The 17,363-nt window shown below is 35.7% G+C and overlaps 1 protein-coding gene across 1 annotated transcript in view; it reads right to left on the bottom strand.

Annotated features, from left to right (window-relative positions):
* LOC117337895 (FACT complex subunit SPT16-like) overlaps positions 1–15,340 on the bottom strand; it is a 30,754-nt gene extending 15,414 nt beyond the window's left edge. Inside the window, exons 1-11 of the mRNA XM_033899037.1 lie at positions 15,216–15,340; positions 7,700–7,798; positions 5,878–6,042; positions 5,480–5,539; positions 5,084–5,176; positions 4,438–4,584; positions 3,810–3,961; positions 3,227–3,399; positions 1,651–1,815; positions 1,412–1,524; positions 285–449 (exon numbers count right to left, since the gene is read on the bottom strand). Coding sequence (XP_033754928.1) covers positions 285–449; positions 1,412–1,524; positions 1,651–1,815; positions 3,227–3,399; positions 3,810–3,961; positions 4,438–4,584; positions 5,084–5,176; positions 5,480–5,539; positions 5,878–6,042; positions 7,700–7,798; positions 15,216–15,284 — 1,401 coding nt within the window. The 5' untranslated portion in view covers positions 15,285–15,340. The remainder of the gene's footprint in view (positions 1–284; positions 450–1,411; positions 1,525–1,650; positions 1,816–3,226; positions 3,400–3,809; positions 3,962–4,437; positions 4,585–5,083; positions 5,177–5,479; positions 5,540–5,877; positions 6,043–7,699; positions 7,799–15,215) is intronic.
* Between the last annotated feature and the right edge of the window lie 2,023 nt (positions 15,341–17,363).

Raw genomic sequence — 17,363 nt, 5'->3', positions numbered from 1 at the left:
ACTGTATAACTAGAAAATGTCCGAAAATGCCACGCGACACCCTGAAACCCTAGCAGTTCCTGGGTTTAGCTAGTTATATTGCATCAGGATGGGAGGGGCATGGGTAACATTATATCCACCAACCCCTCACCCCTATTTCATGGCGCGGGCATAATAAATATCTGTCTAAAACAGCAGCAATGGCCCTGCTGTACAGATTACCCTATCTACCCCTTGTATTTCAGAGTAAAATCTGTTCTATTATTAGAAAGTGACCTTTACCTTATGGAAGGTAAGTAGCTTACCCTAGTCCTAGTTCCCAGCAGAGCATTCCTTTGTCCTCGCCCCAGGAGTGCTTCTTGTTCTGGTTCCTCTTCCTCCTCCTCCTCGTCTTCCTCTTCATCTTTCAGGAAAATTCCTACATGTTTGATTTTCTTCTTCATTGTTGTCAGCAATGTACATGGTGTTCCCTATGAAGAAAAGCGAGTTTATCATGAGAATTCAGTATCATTATCATATACATAAGATACTAACATGATTTTCAAATCATTTCAAAATAAAAATTTATAGAACTTCCATTAACTGATCATGCATCTTACATTAATATTTAGTCGATATAGAGAGGGTTCGATTTGGAAAAGTGACCCAATTTGACCGGTCAAGATACGGGGCTAATATTGATCAGATAACCTTTCGAAACTTTAATGCAGTTATATAATGGAGGTTAATGAATACATAGAACGCAGAATTTATAAAATTTAACTTATTAAACAAGTTGGGATACTGATTGCAAATATATGCCATAATTACATATAAATCATTTCACAATGCTGTCTTCAGCATTCACCTGTATTCGGCCAATCGCTGTACCTTCATGCTTATGAGGCATGTTATAGGTATCTATTTCATTCCAAAATAGAATGGATTCACAAATACAATAACAATAAAATTAAATAATAACCAGCCCAGTACCTACCTTAATAGAGCATTCTAAAATAAGCCTGATCTACTTTAATATTGCATGTGAATTTGTGCTGCAAAAATAACCTGCTTCGGGCCTCATGCAAATTAGATGCTTTCTAGCTCTATCTGTTTTCTTTTGGTATACAGACGGTACCTCTGCACAGTGATGCATGGTGATATAAGCTTTTATCTTGACTGTTCTGATTAGCAAACTAATAAATAATAATGCTCCTTAAGCTATGTTATTCTATTTTCAAATCTGCTTGCTGACATTCTAAAAATTCACAAAATAATAGACATCCAAATTATAAATCAGATAGGCAAGATCGAAAAAAAAGGGGCTCAAGCATGAGAAGGGGCTTACTTAAGGGATGGCAATTGTAAATAAATATACTGATGATAACAAATAACTGTCTTTGAATGATGGACAGACTGACAAACAGATACACATTAAAACATCAAGTTGTACCTCATTAACCATGACTGTGTCTCCCAAGAACACAGCGTAAACTTCACTATCCTTGTCTTTTGCTCCCTTGTTCTTCAGATCAGAGAAACCAACGTTGATGTTGAACACCATCCCTGCAAAAAGGAAAATGATAATATTTGAAATAAAACTACTTTTTATTTGAGTGCCATATACAAGTATCCTATCCATTTCTTGGCTGATATTTCACCTCTAGCATCGATAACTGATTACCAACTCACCTTTCTTAGCTTTGATGCTCGACTTCCCCGAGATGAGAAGAGAACCTTCCCTGAACTCGATGCCCATTGCAAACCCAATATTTTTCGTCATCTTGTCTAACAATTCTGGCCTCTCCTTCTTGACATAGCTCACAGTATGTTCATATACTTCACTAAGTCGGACACCTGCAAAATAATATACTTAGTTAATATTTTTTTTTTTTTTTTTAAATTCATATCCCCCGCTTTCGTGACATACTGTAGAGAAAAAAACAACTTTTTTGAGGTGAGGAGTAAACATGTCACTATAGCTCGACAGAATGATAAATTCTGTTGAATCTAGGGGCGATAACTCTAACTAAGTTTGATGATATTCAGATAATATATGTTGGGAGTAATTGCTTTGAAACAGTAGAAAACAATTTTTTTTGTTAATCAAGGAGCCATAACTGCCAAAGCATGTTCAGCAAAAGTGGCAATTAAACTTGGCCTAGCACTTACAGCATCAAACCAAGTTTGAAGAAAATTGGTTAACAACTGTTATGGAAACGACAGAAATCAATGCTTTTAGTTAAACAAGGGACCATAACTCAATCAAATAAAGTCTGGCAAAAGTGGCAATCAAACTTGGCCAAACCATTAAGGCTTTAAACCCGGTTACCAAGTTTGAATAAAATCTATAAACATTTGTTGCAGTAATTGCACAGAACTAAAGTGTAACAGACGGACAAACCTAAATCAATATTCTAGTTTAAGTGTAAAAAGGGGATAAAAAGAATGTGCAACTTTTTTATTTTTACCCGTGTTTAGTGATACTCCATCAAAAGGTAATTTTTACCTGTTTAGTGTTACTACATTCAAAAGTTTCAAAAAAAAATGATTATGGGCCTGTATTACAAATCTGGTATTCGCCTTTTTTTTTATGATTTTGTGCACCAATCAACGCTTTGACCCCTGTGTTGTGATTTAGATTTTGATCAAGGGCATTTGCTTTTGAAAACATTGTTGGGTGTCATCTCAGGAACCTACCATCTAAATATGAATCTAGGCCCTGTGGTTAATCAGAATAATCTGTTTGAGTGTTTTAACAAATATGACCACTTTGACCCTGAATATGGGTCAAGGTCATTTATTTTTGCAAACGTTGTAGGCTTAACTTTAGGAACCTACCAGCCAAATATCATGTTTCTAGGTATTTTGATTTTTGAGAAGAAGTTACTGTTGACACTGGATGGATACTTCACCATGGCAAAGCTCGCCTGGCCCAAAGATCAGATGAGCTAATATTTTTAAAGATTCCTCACGACTCCATTCTAAGGGGAGACAACTACACTATTTGCATATCTTTCAAATAGGTCCTCACTGAATTCCTACACTAACTTTGGATTTCTGGTTAGGAAATCACCCCAGGATTAATGTAGAACTTAACATGATTACCATGTCATAGTCTTCGGGGTAAGAAATTTCTTTGTAATAAGAACCATATGAAAATTGTGAATTTTAAGTCATTCTGCAAAACCGAAAGTGGGACAGACAGATCACTGATGGAGGCATTTACAATTTTTCCTTCTACCTCTTGAGAATCACATAGTCTTACCATCCTTTAGTTTCCCGAGAATTTCCTCTTCCACCAGAGTGAGGAACTCGTAGTTCTTCTGCATCGGTTCTGTAGGGTCTACAAACAGTGTGCGGACAATGTTGGAGCAGTAGGATTTGTATCTCACTCCCATTGCACAGATAATGGTCCCGAAGTGGAGTACACTGTCATCACTAAACATACAAAGAAAAGGTCAATACTGATCTTTAAACAAGCATACAGTACTACAGTTGTAACAGGACGGTGGCCAAAAATCTGTATATTGTCATCCTAACAAAGTTCCTACCGCCAATAAAAGTACAAATTTGTTAATATATGTCTATAAATTCTAATACTGAATGAAACCAATTCTCTTTCACAGTACCTATCTAGTGGTGCTGAACTAAAGGTGGTACTTAGTACCAAGTGGTGCTGAACTAAAGGTGGTACTTAGTATCAAGTGGTGCTGAACTGAATGTGGTGTCTGGTGGTGCTGAACTGAATGTGGTACCTACCTGGTGGTGCTGAACTGAATGTGGTACCTGCCTGATGGTACTGAACTAAAGGTGGTACCTGGTGGTGCTGAACTGAATGTGGTACCTACCTGGTGGTGCTGAATTTCAGACTGTATTTTCCAGCACTCTGTATGATAGCTGGGTAACACATGTCTAGCTGTGATGTGTCCACACCTGTCACATACTTCTTGTTTTGAAGGGCTGACTCAACACCATCTGCCAGCTTGGAGTGCTTCACTTTCTGTCAGGCAGACAAGATCAGTCTTGGATCAAATGTCATCAAATTCAATAAAGCACCTGATGCACCAGATGCAGACAGAAAATTCACATTCACTTGGAAGTATGATTTAGGCAAATATGGTGAATGAGATCCTAAATGTCATTGGTATCATTGTGTTGAGTGTACAGTAGTTCGTTAAACCAAACTTCACATTGGTTCAGTACATTAAAATAACTTGGATGATTTGTCATCTTATCATTTTATCCTTTTATTCTACATCCACATATGTATACAGATGATTTAAAACTGAATTTCAGCTGTCAACACACTAGGTGTCTAAAGTTTCAGTCAATCTTACGAGAATTAGACCCAACAAGTAAATCAGGAAATAGACACTTAATAGATAATATATTTCAAAACTTGACATCAGAGAGAAACAAATCAGGACTAATTAGAACAAGTTTGGCTTCTCATATATATCACAATTATATTCTCACCTTTTCGGCATCAATGATCTCCATGATCTGGTCCCTCAAATACTTTGTGAAGATGTCGCAAGTTACAGTACAGGCTCGCTGTATAACCTTCACCTCAGATTCTTCTTTTGGAGCCATCACATACGCCATAACAGAGCTGACATCAACCTGCAGTGATTAAGTTGACAATATTTTTAACCAATCCATGAAAGTCATTATCACGGATGGTCATCACAATTCATTAACGCATCACAATTCATTAACACAACAGATACATCAATTTAGAAATTGCTACATTTCATCTTGAATCAAAATTTAGTCATGCAGTTTAGATGTATCTAAAAAAAAAAAAAAAACCACAAGATTTCAATTACGACAGTAGAAATTTTGCTTTCAATGTAAAAAGATTACGGGCCTAGATGTAGCAAAACAGGTGTTCAGAGATTAACCTCCATACTTGTAGGAACAAATTAATTTCCAGGCTCCTACATGGGTGTCAATGTTTCAACTATATAATTTCATTTTTCAACACTTTTCTTCTGATGGATATCAAACACAAGACCTTTCACCTATTTACTGTTCTGTCAAATGATCTAAGGGATCCTTCTCTCAGGTGGAGTCACTAATCTATCAGGCTGACACATGCATGATATCAGAGTTTACATACTTTCTCAAAACCTTCTCCTTTAAGAGCAGCTCGCCACAAGCTCATGAAATCACCAGGGAACTTGTCCTTTGAAAAATCTCCAACAGTTTTGCCCTGAAAATTATTTATCAAATTTCAAATGGACAAACACATTGTTGTGTGAAATATACAACACTACAAATATATTTTTTCATAATAACAATCTAATCATGAAGTTTGAAAATTTTATAAGTTCAATATACTTGAGGAAATATTTGTTAGCCAAATACCATGGTTATACACAAGAACAAACATATATATAAATTTATCCAATGGCTATGAACAGGATAATTTTCAATTGCATGACATGTTATCATGGGGATAATTCATTTACAATTGATACATATAATGTTGAAACAATCTGCATTCTGTAGTTACCTTTTTACTCTCTTGAATAGCAGTCACCAGTTTCTTGAAGTTGGCCTTGTCTTTGTCGCCCTGCAATTTAATGTATATTTATTCAATTAAAAAAAAGGAAAATATTTTTATTTTATTTTATCGATCAAATGGCTGTAACTCTGAAATAATAAAGCGACCATAACCAAAACCTTATTTTATCTTCCATAATCCATAGAAACCATTGAAACATTGATTCAATCTGTTAAAATGTCCTTATACTTTAATTTGGCAATCATCCATATGGGGGAAAATATATTGGCATGCATGAAGAAAATCTCAATGAAGACATGTTTTTAAGGAGTCTCAGAGCTAACTTCATCAGACATGTTACTTTTCCAGTACATCTTTAATATACAATTTATATATCTAATGCTCACCTTATCTCGAACAAGAAGATTAATGGTTGGAACACCATTATCGTTTTCCTTTGAGGAATCGATCTGCTTAAGAAATTCTATTTTCTTCTTACTGGCAAGGATGTTGATAGAATTTTCACATAAGACAATAATAGTGTCGGTCAATTCATACCCAAACAGCCAAGTCTGAAAATAGTAAAAAGTATTTTATCCCTGAAATGGTGAGAATTGTATCAGAGCTTTTTAAGGGTTTTGCCCAAGTCTTGATTCCCTAATTTTGGGAAGAAAATTGGTGAATTAGGAAAAGATTTTCATAAGTTAACTGCAAATTTTGCTTTGATGTGAAATAATTTCTATGGACCTATTGTTGCCCCCCCCCCCCCAAGCACTGGTTATTATTATAACAAGAGGCCCATGGGCCTTAACGGTCATCTGACTTACACTTACAGCAGGGACACACCCCTCAATCCAGCATTATTACCATAAATTATTTATCGCAGCCAGTTATGTTTTAGATCAAATTTGGTTTTTATCCATTTAGCTTGTCCAGGAAGAGCAGCATCATAAAGCAAAATTTTAGCCAAGTTCCCATTTTTGGGGCATGCCCCTCTGTCCCAATGGGTCAGACAAGACTCATTTATATAAATTAGGATTGATTTTCCCCAATGATGTTTCATACTAAATATGGTTGTAATCAATTAAAGCATTAAGGAGGAATTGCATTTTTAAGAAATGTTTAACCTTAGCGCTCCTTTTGCCCCATCTTTTTTTCCCCAGGGGTCAGACCTGTCTCATTAAAAAATATGATTGCCGTCACCTTATGTTTCACATCAAATTAGGTTGTAATCCACCAAAAGGTTAGGGAGGATTAGGATTTAAAAGCAAATATTCACCAAAGTTCCCCTTTTGGGGCCCTGCACCTCAGGCCCCAGGGGTCATACTAGCCTCGTTTATATAAAATATGACCACCCTTCCCAAAGGATGTTTCACACAATATCTGGTTGAAATCCACTAAAGGGTTAAGGAGGAGTAGGATTTTATAGCAAAATTTCATCAAAGTTCCCCATTTGGGGCCCTGCCCCTAAGGCCCCAGGGGTCACACTAGCCTCATTTATATAAAATATGACCGCCCTCCCCAAATGATGTTTCACAACATATCTGGTTGAAATCCACTAAAGGGTTAAGGAGGAGTAGGATTTTATAGCAAAATTTCATCAAAGTTCCCCATTTGGGGCCCTGCACCTCAGGCCCTAGGGGTCACACCAGCCTCATTTATATAAAATATGACCGCCCTCCCCAAATGATGTTTCACAACATATCTGGTTGAAATCCACTAAAGGGTTAAGGAGGAGTAGGATTTTATAGCAAAATTTCAACAAAGTTCCCCCTTTGGGGCCCCGCCCCTCAGGCCCCAGGGGTCACACCAACTTCATTTATATAAAATATGACCGCCCTCCCCCTATGATGTTTCACACCAAATTTAGTTGTAATCCACCCAAGGGTAAAGGAGGAGTAGGATTTTATAGCAATATTCACCTAAGTTCCCTTTTTGGGGCCCCGCCCCTCTGGCCCCAGGGGTCAGACCAGCCTCATTTATATAAAATATGATTGCCCTCCCCCAATGATGCTTCAAACCAAATTTGGAAGTAATCCACCCAAGCGTTAAGGAGGAGTAGCGTTTTGAAACAAAAAATTTACGCACGGCGCACGACGACGGACGAAGCACGATGACTATAGGTCATCCTGATCATGACCCTTTGGGTCAGATGACCTAATAAAAGTACATTTATTGCCTGATTTTACTGAACTGTTGTAGATACCAGACCCAGACATGTAAATTTACCTGTAATGCTGTAGATTTTGAGTATACTACTTCCTCGTCCACCCCTACAGCAGCCACCAATGCATCCATCTGTGCCAAAGGTTCCCCACCTGAAGCTTTCTGTGAAAGAACATATCTAATCATTACAGGTCACATAATCATCAAGATCATTATTAGTCAACACAGCTTTCAATGTACAAAACTGGAGCACTGACAAAACACTAACTATAGTATAGTCGATGAGAAGAAACATAGCAACAGTCATGTAGGTGGTTAATAAGGTAATAAATTTAATACAAAATGTACATGTGGATATACACAAGCAACTATATATAAATGACAGAGAAGTTTTGTCAATTCATACACGAAAGAGATTGTTTTAAAATGAAATACTGAATTAATCATTTTTCCTTATTAGGCCTTACAACTCTGAAAGATGGGAAGCCAAATTTTCAGCAAATGAGCCAGAGAAGCAGGCTCTGAAGCTTGTCACAGGCTGCCATGTTGGCAAGATGTACGGTGCAGATGGATATGACACAAGCTAAATATGCATTGATGACATCACTTGACACTATGCTAAATATATGCAACTAAGTATGTTTATGATAGCAACAGAAACTTCATTGCTAAATCGATATACTACATGAGGTAGTTAGATTAAACCACTGTAAGTTTTGAGTCCTTCCATCACTACTGAAACTATACACAGCTATAAGACAAAAATCGTCAATTTACCATTGATTACTTTATTCTAATCCAGATGCTAACAATAACAATCTATAGATAGTTTTAATAAGGATGGGGGGAAAAGCCAACTTGCATATATACAGAGCAACCCGCTTATTTGCATAGCCCATTTTCCATGACAAAATATGCAAATAACCGGAGTATTCGTATAGGCGGAGTTGGGTTTTGGCCCCTCTTATACACTATGTAGATTGTCAGGTAGGTACTCAAAATAGGCGCTATATATGATTGTTTACGTTACTCGCATTAAAAATATATTTTAAAAAAAACAACATTATTTAAAATATAAGAGTAAATACGAAATACATGGGTTGTTATTCTTTGTAAATGTACAAATATTTGCATACACTTCATCGTTTACTACTTGTCACTCCGAGTCTCTTGGTCCGATACTATTGGTCATACGCGCGTGGGTTGGCACTACGATGTACAATGTCATCGTTTCAATTAACATTCATTATCGTCTCGAGATGCGTTGTGTTCCTGCTATGAGTATATTAGTTGTTTGATCATAGATGATGAACTGCTGAAGCAATAGACTGTCTTAAATGACTGTGACATGTGTATTGTCGTTTGGGTTTGTTTTGGAAAATGGCGCACACACACAAAGAGTTGTCATTCATTACAAATATGCCCCCACAATGCAACGCGCCTAGTAAACAATCATGGCGATCGCAACCTGCCTCAGCAGTGTTCAAGTGCACAGAACACAGGTTTGGATCGATGCTATAATAAATAAACAAATCTCATCAAAAGATGAGGCATATAGGTATTTTATTCAGTAATTCTTCTGCACATTGCTACTGATATGGTCTGGATAATAACTAAATGTCGATATCGATGCATCGAACGTAACCTGTAATGACGAAGTGTGAACCAATGATAAGATAACGTTGTACATAGCGTCGAATCAATATGTAAGTTAAAACACATTTCATAAAACTTTTATTACGGGAAAATCACAAAAATACCCTAAAATCAATTAATTTTTTCTCGATTTTTTGGAATTTTTATATGCATATAAGCGGGAGTTGGTGTTTTAGTCGATGTAAATACACGGGATTAAATTACAAAGATAAAGAAGACAAAAATCGGGACCTGAGAATTTTATGCAAATAAGCAGGATATTCAAATAACCGATATGCAAATAAGTGGGCTCCTCTGTAATATGTGAATTCGCGTAGTATACGCCAGAACGAGTATGGATTTACTAAATATAGACAAAATCGATTAAACATTAAAGAAATATTTTATTTAATGGCGATTTAATTTACGACAACGTAAAACAAAGGGCCAAAACCCTGAGAAACGTCAGGGTCTGAGGTCATATAAGAAATTTAAAATTGGATTTTATAGTCAGACAGTTACATTTGTATCAGATGAAATGTCTTAATCTGGTTATTCCTATTCTATATATATTCAAGAAAACATGCATAACATATTTATCTGCTGACAACTTTCCAATAGCTGAGTATAGTTCTTTCCCTATTTCTTTAATGCTTGTGGAAGATTATTGATATACTCCTGAATCAGTAAAGCTGCTTGTAAACTTTGAAAAAAATCAACTGAAAGACAAATCGGTCTATTAACAGAACATGTTGTACAACCAAAGATAAAATCCAAGATGTACACAACCTAAGTTTTTTTAATTTCATTTATACTATAAGATGTTAATTAGGCCTAGCAAACATCTATTTTATGACACCTAGTAACATATTTTAACTCCGATAGAAAATTGCGGTCGCGTTGTCCAACGAGACATATCTAGTTTTGACATCGACGCCAGTATATCAGTCACAGATCATAATCATTAGATTCTTTTCAAATAATCAAATAATAACCTTATTTAATAAAATCCTCACGAAAAACGGCAATGTAGTTTGTACAACTTGCCTTCAATTCCTGGTGATATTTCTTGTGTATTCTAGCGACATACAAATGAAAATGAAACTGCGAACGGTCTTTGGTTTAGTTACATTAGACATAACCGCCATTTTGGCCGATTAGTGATGAGTTCGTGACAGCTGAAGTTATCTCGTGGAATGCTCGGGTGCATTTGACTACATAAATAGGGTTGGTTTTTGGCTTATACAAAATGTTCCTGCATATGAACTCAGGATAAACATATGAGTCTAAGACATGTACGTGGATAGTTTCTCTGTGAATGCATGTAAATTTCCACGACGATCAAACTGATTTTTTTACTTTCGTTTTCGAGGCAGGATCGAGACAGAACTACGTAATCCTACGCCAACAAAATTGCATATACTGACGAGGAAAATGTTTATATTTATACTCTAAAATAGTCTAGAACACCAAACATTCATATGTTATATAAATAATTGCAGTAAACACGGTTTACATCAGTTAAACTGTGTCAATAATTGCAGTGATCACCATTGCCTGTTTTAACGTGGCGGCCCGCCACGCTTAGCTGGGTACCCGCCACGCTTACACAACCAAATTCACTCGATCCGCCACGCATGTAATTGTTACCTCACACCCCTATTTTGTATCGATTTCAAGCAGAAAACTGACCCGTTTCTATAGCGTCCGATACTCATTACCTGTTGGCCCCTGTTTTTACAGGTGAACTAGGCCTAATTGACGATTTGCGATCTCGGTAAGGTGCCTCACCGTTATGTTTTGATACGGTCGACTGATCTCTTGATCACACCTATATCGATGGTGACAATTAATTAATAGTAGGTGTACTGTTCTGACCATGGGAACAGATGTGAGTGTATGGTTTCAGTCGATCGGGACATCAAAGAAAATGTTACCATCGTCTACATCGGAAAAACCGACGGTCCGATAAGATTTTTTTTTTTTTCACAACAATTAATATTCAGCTGGGATAATCCAACTGATAATATCAATACCTAAGCCGATGTTTGAGAAGCATTGATACATTTTTGAAAACTTTATGGCAATGTCACTATGAAGAGAGGAGTATCAGCTCCTTTTTTGGAACACCATGTGAACGACATGCGATCGCGACAACCGATCTAGCAAACCTGCAGCCAACAGACTGAAATCTGATATATCGCGCAAGCCACGGCTACATAAATGCGCATGGATTAATTGTGTATGAAGATGACCAAGGTAAGCTTACAATTAACCTATATTTGATTTGCTAGATAATGATAATAATCTAATGAATATTTCGTGCATTGGTTTTCTTGTCACGTGCTATTTTTAGAAAGTACTATTAGAGTGATCTCCCTTCCAAAAACGATCTCGAAACGTCCAATAATATAAATAATCTCAGAATCTCTCCTAATGTATCTCTCTATTTATTATTTGATAAGTGTTATCTAGGTATTTGATTTTCTTTAATTATTATTAAATAAAGATAAGTTAATTAGCACCTAAAGTATATACAATGTGTAATTAAAAAATAACATGTACATTTGTAATGAATATGTACTAGATTCTAATTTGATGTTATTTGTTTTTTGGGTTTTTTTCCGAAGATTTATTGATGGTTTTAATTGTTTTGCTTATTACAAATTTGTAGGAATAAGAAGTTCATAATTATAATATGGTAATGACCACAATAAGATTCATCAAGCTTTTCAAAAATATTTATTTATTTATTTATTTATTACCACCAGCAGGAACAGGCTCTCTCAGAGGATCTTGAACTGTCTGATGATGGTGTTTACCCAGGGAGTTCCCTACAAGAAAGCTGCTTCTTTCTAGAAGGGACTGTGCAACAGCAGAATGTTTATGTCATTTGGAGAGACAAATTGTGTTTGGCTTCAATTGTTCATAGTGAAGACTATTTTCAGGAGAAAATTATAGTGACTGTGTTGAATTGATATCTTAATTGAAATTATATTGTGGCTTTTGCATTGCTTTAAATACTTTATATATTCTTATATTATGTCCAGTAAAAGTTGCCATTGAGTTTGATTTGTAGATGCTGTATCATAGATATAATAGTTGCTATTAATATGTTCACTGATAATATTATAGTGCAATTTATGAAATTAATAATTGAAATGTTTTAACTTATAATACTTGACAATGCAATATGATCTTGATGTGAATGTTTATCATATTTATAACAGTAAAAGATGCTATTTGAGTTTGTTTTATTCAATGTTATATTTAAGAACAGCGAGTTGGAATTGAGATTGAAATGGTTTTGTGAAAATAAATTGATGATTGTTTAAATGAGGAATGTATGTTTGTAGTTTTTTAAAGTAATGGTATAAGCTGTTATTTTGTTTTAATTTACACGATATTTATGACATAGAGTGAGCAAATGATTAAAATGCATATTTATTTAGAACTAAATCAAACAACATAATTAAATCTCTATTCTTAATGTCATAATTGATGATGTTTCTTGAAACCTCGCCCGCGAGGCTGCATGACATCCACAAAAGTACATGTTCAGAAAAAATTGTCAAAAAATTTTCCTCCACCCATCATTTTGAAATTGTGGTGATCCCTGAATTGCTATCAAAATAGGAACTATATTAGGCTGCGGATGTATATCATTTGTATGACAGAAAAGAGGAATTGTTAGCCGGAAACAAAAGTGTCACTAACAACATTTTCCCACCACGACTATAACGGCAGGTGCCAAAGGCATCCTGACGTTAAAAATATCTTACTCTAGATATGTTTACTGAAAGCGTTGTCTATCAAGAAACTTGATGTTACTCTACCTGAAGTATTGCATCAATTTTTGGTACTTATGCAACAAGAATTTTTATTTTTGCATTTATATATTTCATGACTAAATAAATGTGACTTGGACGAAAATTTCGAACAAGTTAACTTTAGAGTGAATTTGGCTATATTTAGTAACAAAGTAACTTTTTAATTCAGCGCCACTGTGCACCCAACACCAAAACACTCCACAAAATCGTCATTATTGACGGAAGGGAGTTATCATAAAAAGAAAACTATATAACTGGGAAATATAGCAATGTTGTAACATAGGTAAGGCCTAGAAAAAAAAATGTTGTGTTTCCGCTTTCCCAACCGACCCTATTTTAACCCACCGACCCTAATCTTTTTTTGGGGGGGGGGGGGGTCATCCGGAAAATTCAGGAAATTTAGCCTGTCTTCCGTTTTTCTTGTTACACACTCACGTCTTGGAAACGCTTGCATTATTAAAAAAACATGGCAGACTTTTGCACGCCGTCTGTAGTGATGGCTTTGACATTTCACAAATGCAGACCTGCCAACCTTTCAAATTCAAAAATAGTAATTTGGCCCATTTTTGAGCAAAAAAAGAGTAATTCTTAACAATTCTTGCCAAATCTATTGCATCAAAAAGAGTAATTTGCTACTATTTCGAGAGAAAAAAGAGTAACGACCACCACAAATAGTAAAGATTACTATAAAATAGTAGTAGTTGGCAGGTCTGCAAATGTAGTCATATGGATGAAAAGAAAACAAGGGGCCGCAAAGCTTGGCATTATCCCCCACGCCCCGCAGTTAGTATGCAAACCCAAATACATGTTATCAAGCTCAAAGTAAGAGTTATTAAGGAAACAGTAATTTGGTATTTTTGACTGTTTCCATGGTGACAGCAAAAATACCGAAAATGGAAGGTCCGCAATAGCAAAAGGCACAACTAGGGCACTAGTCTGATATATACAGAAAGTTTCAAGGAGCTGCGTTGAACGGTTATGGAGTTATAGCCCGGAAAAGAATCTCGGACGGACACACAGACGGACCCCAATTTAATATCCCCCGCAAACGTGTTTCGCGGGGGATAATAATGACCACATTGCCTCATACCATGATGTGTGGTGATATTTTCTACCGATATCACGAAAAGACGAAAGTTGATTTCATTAAACTGTTCTTCCGGTATGTCCGGAGTGTTTGGATTTAAGAAAATAAACACCGCGAATATGATTTGTAGTGTTTTATTGTCATCTTTTGACATTTGATTTCAAGACAATCAGAAACATTTCAATATTGTTGCAAATTTTATGTTTACAAACTTTAAATGTACATTTATATTCTTGAGTACAATGTCCAAACACTGCAATATGACGATTTTGAAGTTCATACGGCATAAATATAGCCTAGAGCATAAATATTCAAAAATTGAAATATCAAATCATTTAAATATTGATTGATATCAAGTACATTAATATAAAAGACAAACATAAGTTTCTAAAGATTATAATTTGATGCTTACTATGTCTCTCTGTTTCTTTATTATACATCCTTGGGAAATATTTGCTAAAAAAAATTACCAAAAAAAAAAAAAAAAAAAAATCCCTACCTACCTACCCTATTTTTTTGAGAGACGAAAGGGGAAACACAACATTTTTTTTAAAGGCCTAATTAATAAATATGCGACACAACTTTCTTGTTGATTTTTTTCATGTTGGGATAAGAAAAAACTCATCATTAGCCAATGGCAACAGTTTGTTGTGCAATATATAGTAAATATAACTGAATAGGTATTATTATGATGAATAAACGCGGTTTATTGAATCGGGTGTTACTGCCATGGCCTGGTCACTGGCATATTGCCAGCGACATCATGTCCAAGGTAACCGAGAGAAAATCTAACCGAAGGTAGACCTAGTTGATATTATCGATTTGTCATATCAAATATTTTGTTTTGTATTATTGTAGCAGTCCCGTTACTTGTTTAACAGCGCGAGATCAAGTCGATAAATAACTATCGGGCATTGTTTACAATTGATCTCACGTGCGTAAATGAGAAGAAAAAAAAGTCGTCTCATTTTCGGCTCTCTCTCCGGGTTTGATTTACGCAAATAACACTTGACATACAAATACTTACATTCCATGCGGAATAAAACCTCCCCATTCGTCTATAAAATGCATCTTTATCGGCGTGAAGATTAGCCATGACCGTGTTTCATGCACAGTCAGCGGACTTGAAAACACCTTTCCACTGCAATGGCGGGAGATTAGCAGAGTAAATTATACTATAAAAAACGGAAGTCTGGCAAATAATTCCGGAACAAAAAATGTTAAAGTGTCGAGCACGTTTGGAAATGCTTACTCTTTTTTCTTTATTTCAATAACCACTTATTATTTTTCTCCTACGTATATATATATACCCTGTTTACCCTTTTTATGTATCTAATATGGATTACACCAATGTAAGGAAATATTGGCATACTGTGATTGAATATTTGGAGAATAGTGGATCAAAATAAGGTAGCATTGTTACTTGATGTCATTTCCCTACGTCGTTACTAACAGATAGGGACAGTCTCCAATTCCTGTAATCGCAGGGTCACTTATAGTATATCAGTTGTATTTTCGCTTGATAAGGATGTTTAATACGAGAAAATTGGGGGTGAATAACTTTCTCTTACCATGATTACTCTCTTGCCGTTGACATCAATGCGAAAATGTTGATGTGATGTGATGGAATTGTCGGCGTGACGTCATTGTATTGTCATTTTTTTCTCTTTTTTTTTGTCATGGCGTATTGTTGATGTGCAAAGAGCGCACGTACGTAGCTTGTTTCAACACTGGGATAAGCCTAATAGAATATTTCACCCCGTTGGAGTGAGGCAGGGGAATCTCAACCCAAGGGGAAGATTCTTAAGTTGCCAAACACGAGGCTTGCCGAGTGCTTGGCAGCTTAATATTATCTTATCCCGAGGGTTGAGATTCCCCCGTCTCACTTCTATGGGGGTGAATGATTATTTTTCTCTTACCCTATTTACCCTCTTATGTATCTAATATTGACGTATCATCAATGTAAGGAAATGTTGACGGGGCGTGATTGACTTGTCGACGTGACGTCATTGTACTGTTACATGACGTCATGATATTGTTGACGTGACGAAATGCAATTGTTGAAAACGTGCAAAGAGCACGTGTAGCTTGTCTTTTCCATAGGGTGAGGTAAGAACATATCACCCCGATACAACTGCGGATATCCCTGTCCAGGGTAAGAGAAAAGAAAATCTCACACCAGTAAAATTGTTGAGATCTCTGCCTAGGCCGCAAGTGAAAACAATATAATCTTTCACCCCATTTAGAGTGAGACAGGGGGATCTCAACCCGAAAAAAAGGGGGGGGGGGGATTCTTAAGTTGTCAAACACGAGGTTTGTCGAGTTTTGGAAGCTTAAGTATCTTACCATGATGGTTGAGATTCCATTGTCTCACTTCCATTGGGCGAAAGATTATTTTCTTTTACCCTTTTTATCCTTTTATGTACATAATATTGCCGTTACCTCAATGCAAGACTACGCTGTCGTGACGTAGCTTGTCTTTTCCCTAGGCTAGGGCGAGATTAGAAAATCTCACCCCGGTAAAACTGCGGACATTCCTGTCAAGGGTGAGAGAAAATGAGATATCATACCGGTAAAATTGCGGATACACATGTTGAGGGTAAGAGAACATTGTATCTTAGGGTCACATACATAATGTATATATATATATATATATTAGATTCAATTCAAACATTATTTTATTATTCCAAATATATACAAATACATGTTCAATATACATACAATCAATAAACATAATTATATTAGAAATTTAAATGTTATTTATGTATATTATTATCATTTGTTAAGTTTTATTTTAAATATTTATATATATGAAATAATAGGATCAGACAACAGGATTACCCTATATAAGTCTTTTCCATAGACCGGTTGCAGATAGGTATAATAATTATACATAGTCTAAACAGCACACCTTTCACACTCACTTACACACAATTTCATAAAGGGAAGACATGAAAAATAATGATGAGCAACATAATCATAATAGTTGAAATCTTTTAGTGCTCATTATATATAAGTAAACATGATTTAAGATATATAGATTAATATCTTGAGATAAATCTATATCGCCACATAAAAGTATATGTAAATTAATAAATCCCACACGATTGTATATAGAAGTGATATGGTGCCTAAAGGTAGAGTAGTAGTGGGCACTGGAAGAAAACATTAACCA

The sequence above is a fragment of the Pecten maximus genome, chromosome 11 (assembly GCF_902652985.1).
Source record: "Pecten maximus chromosome 11, xPecMax1.1, whole genome shotgun sequence".
Lineage (NCBI taxonomy): Eukaryota > Metazoa > Mollusca > Bivalvia > Pectinida > Pectinidae > Pecten > Pecten maximus.
This window is presented reverse-complemented; position numbering and strand designations above follow the sequence as displayed.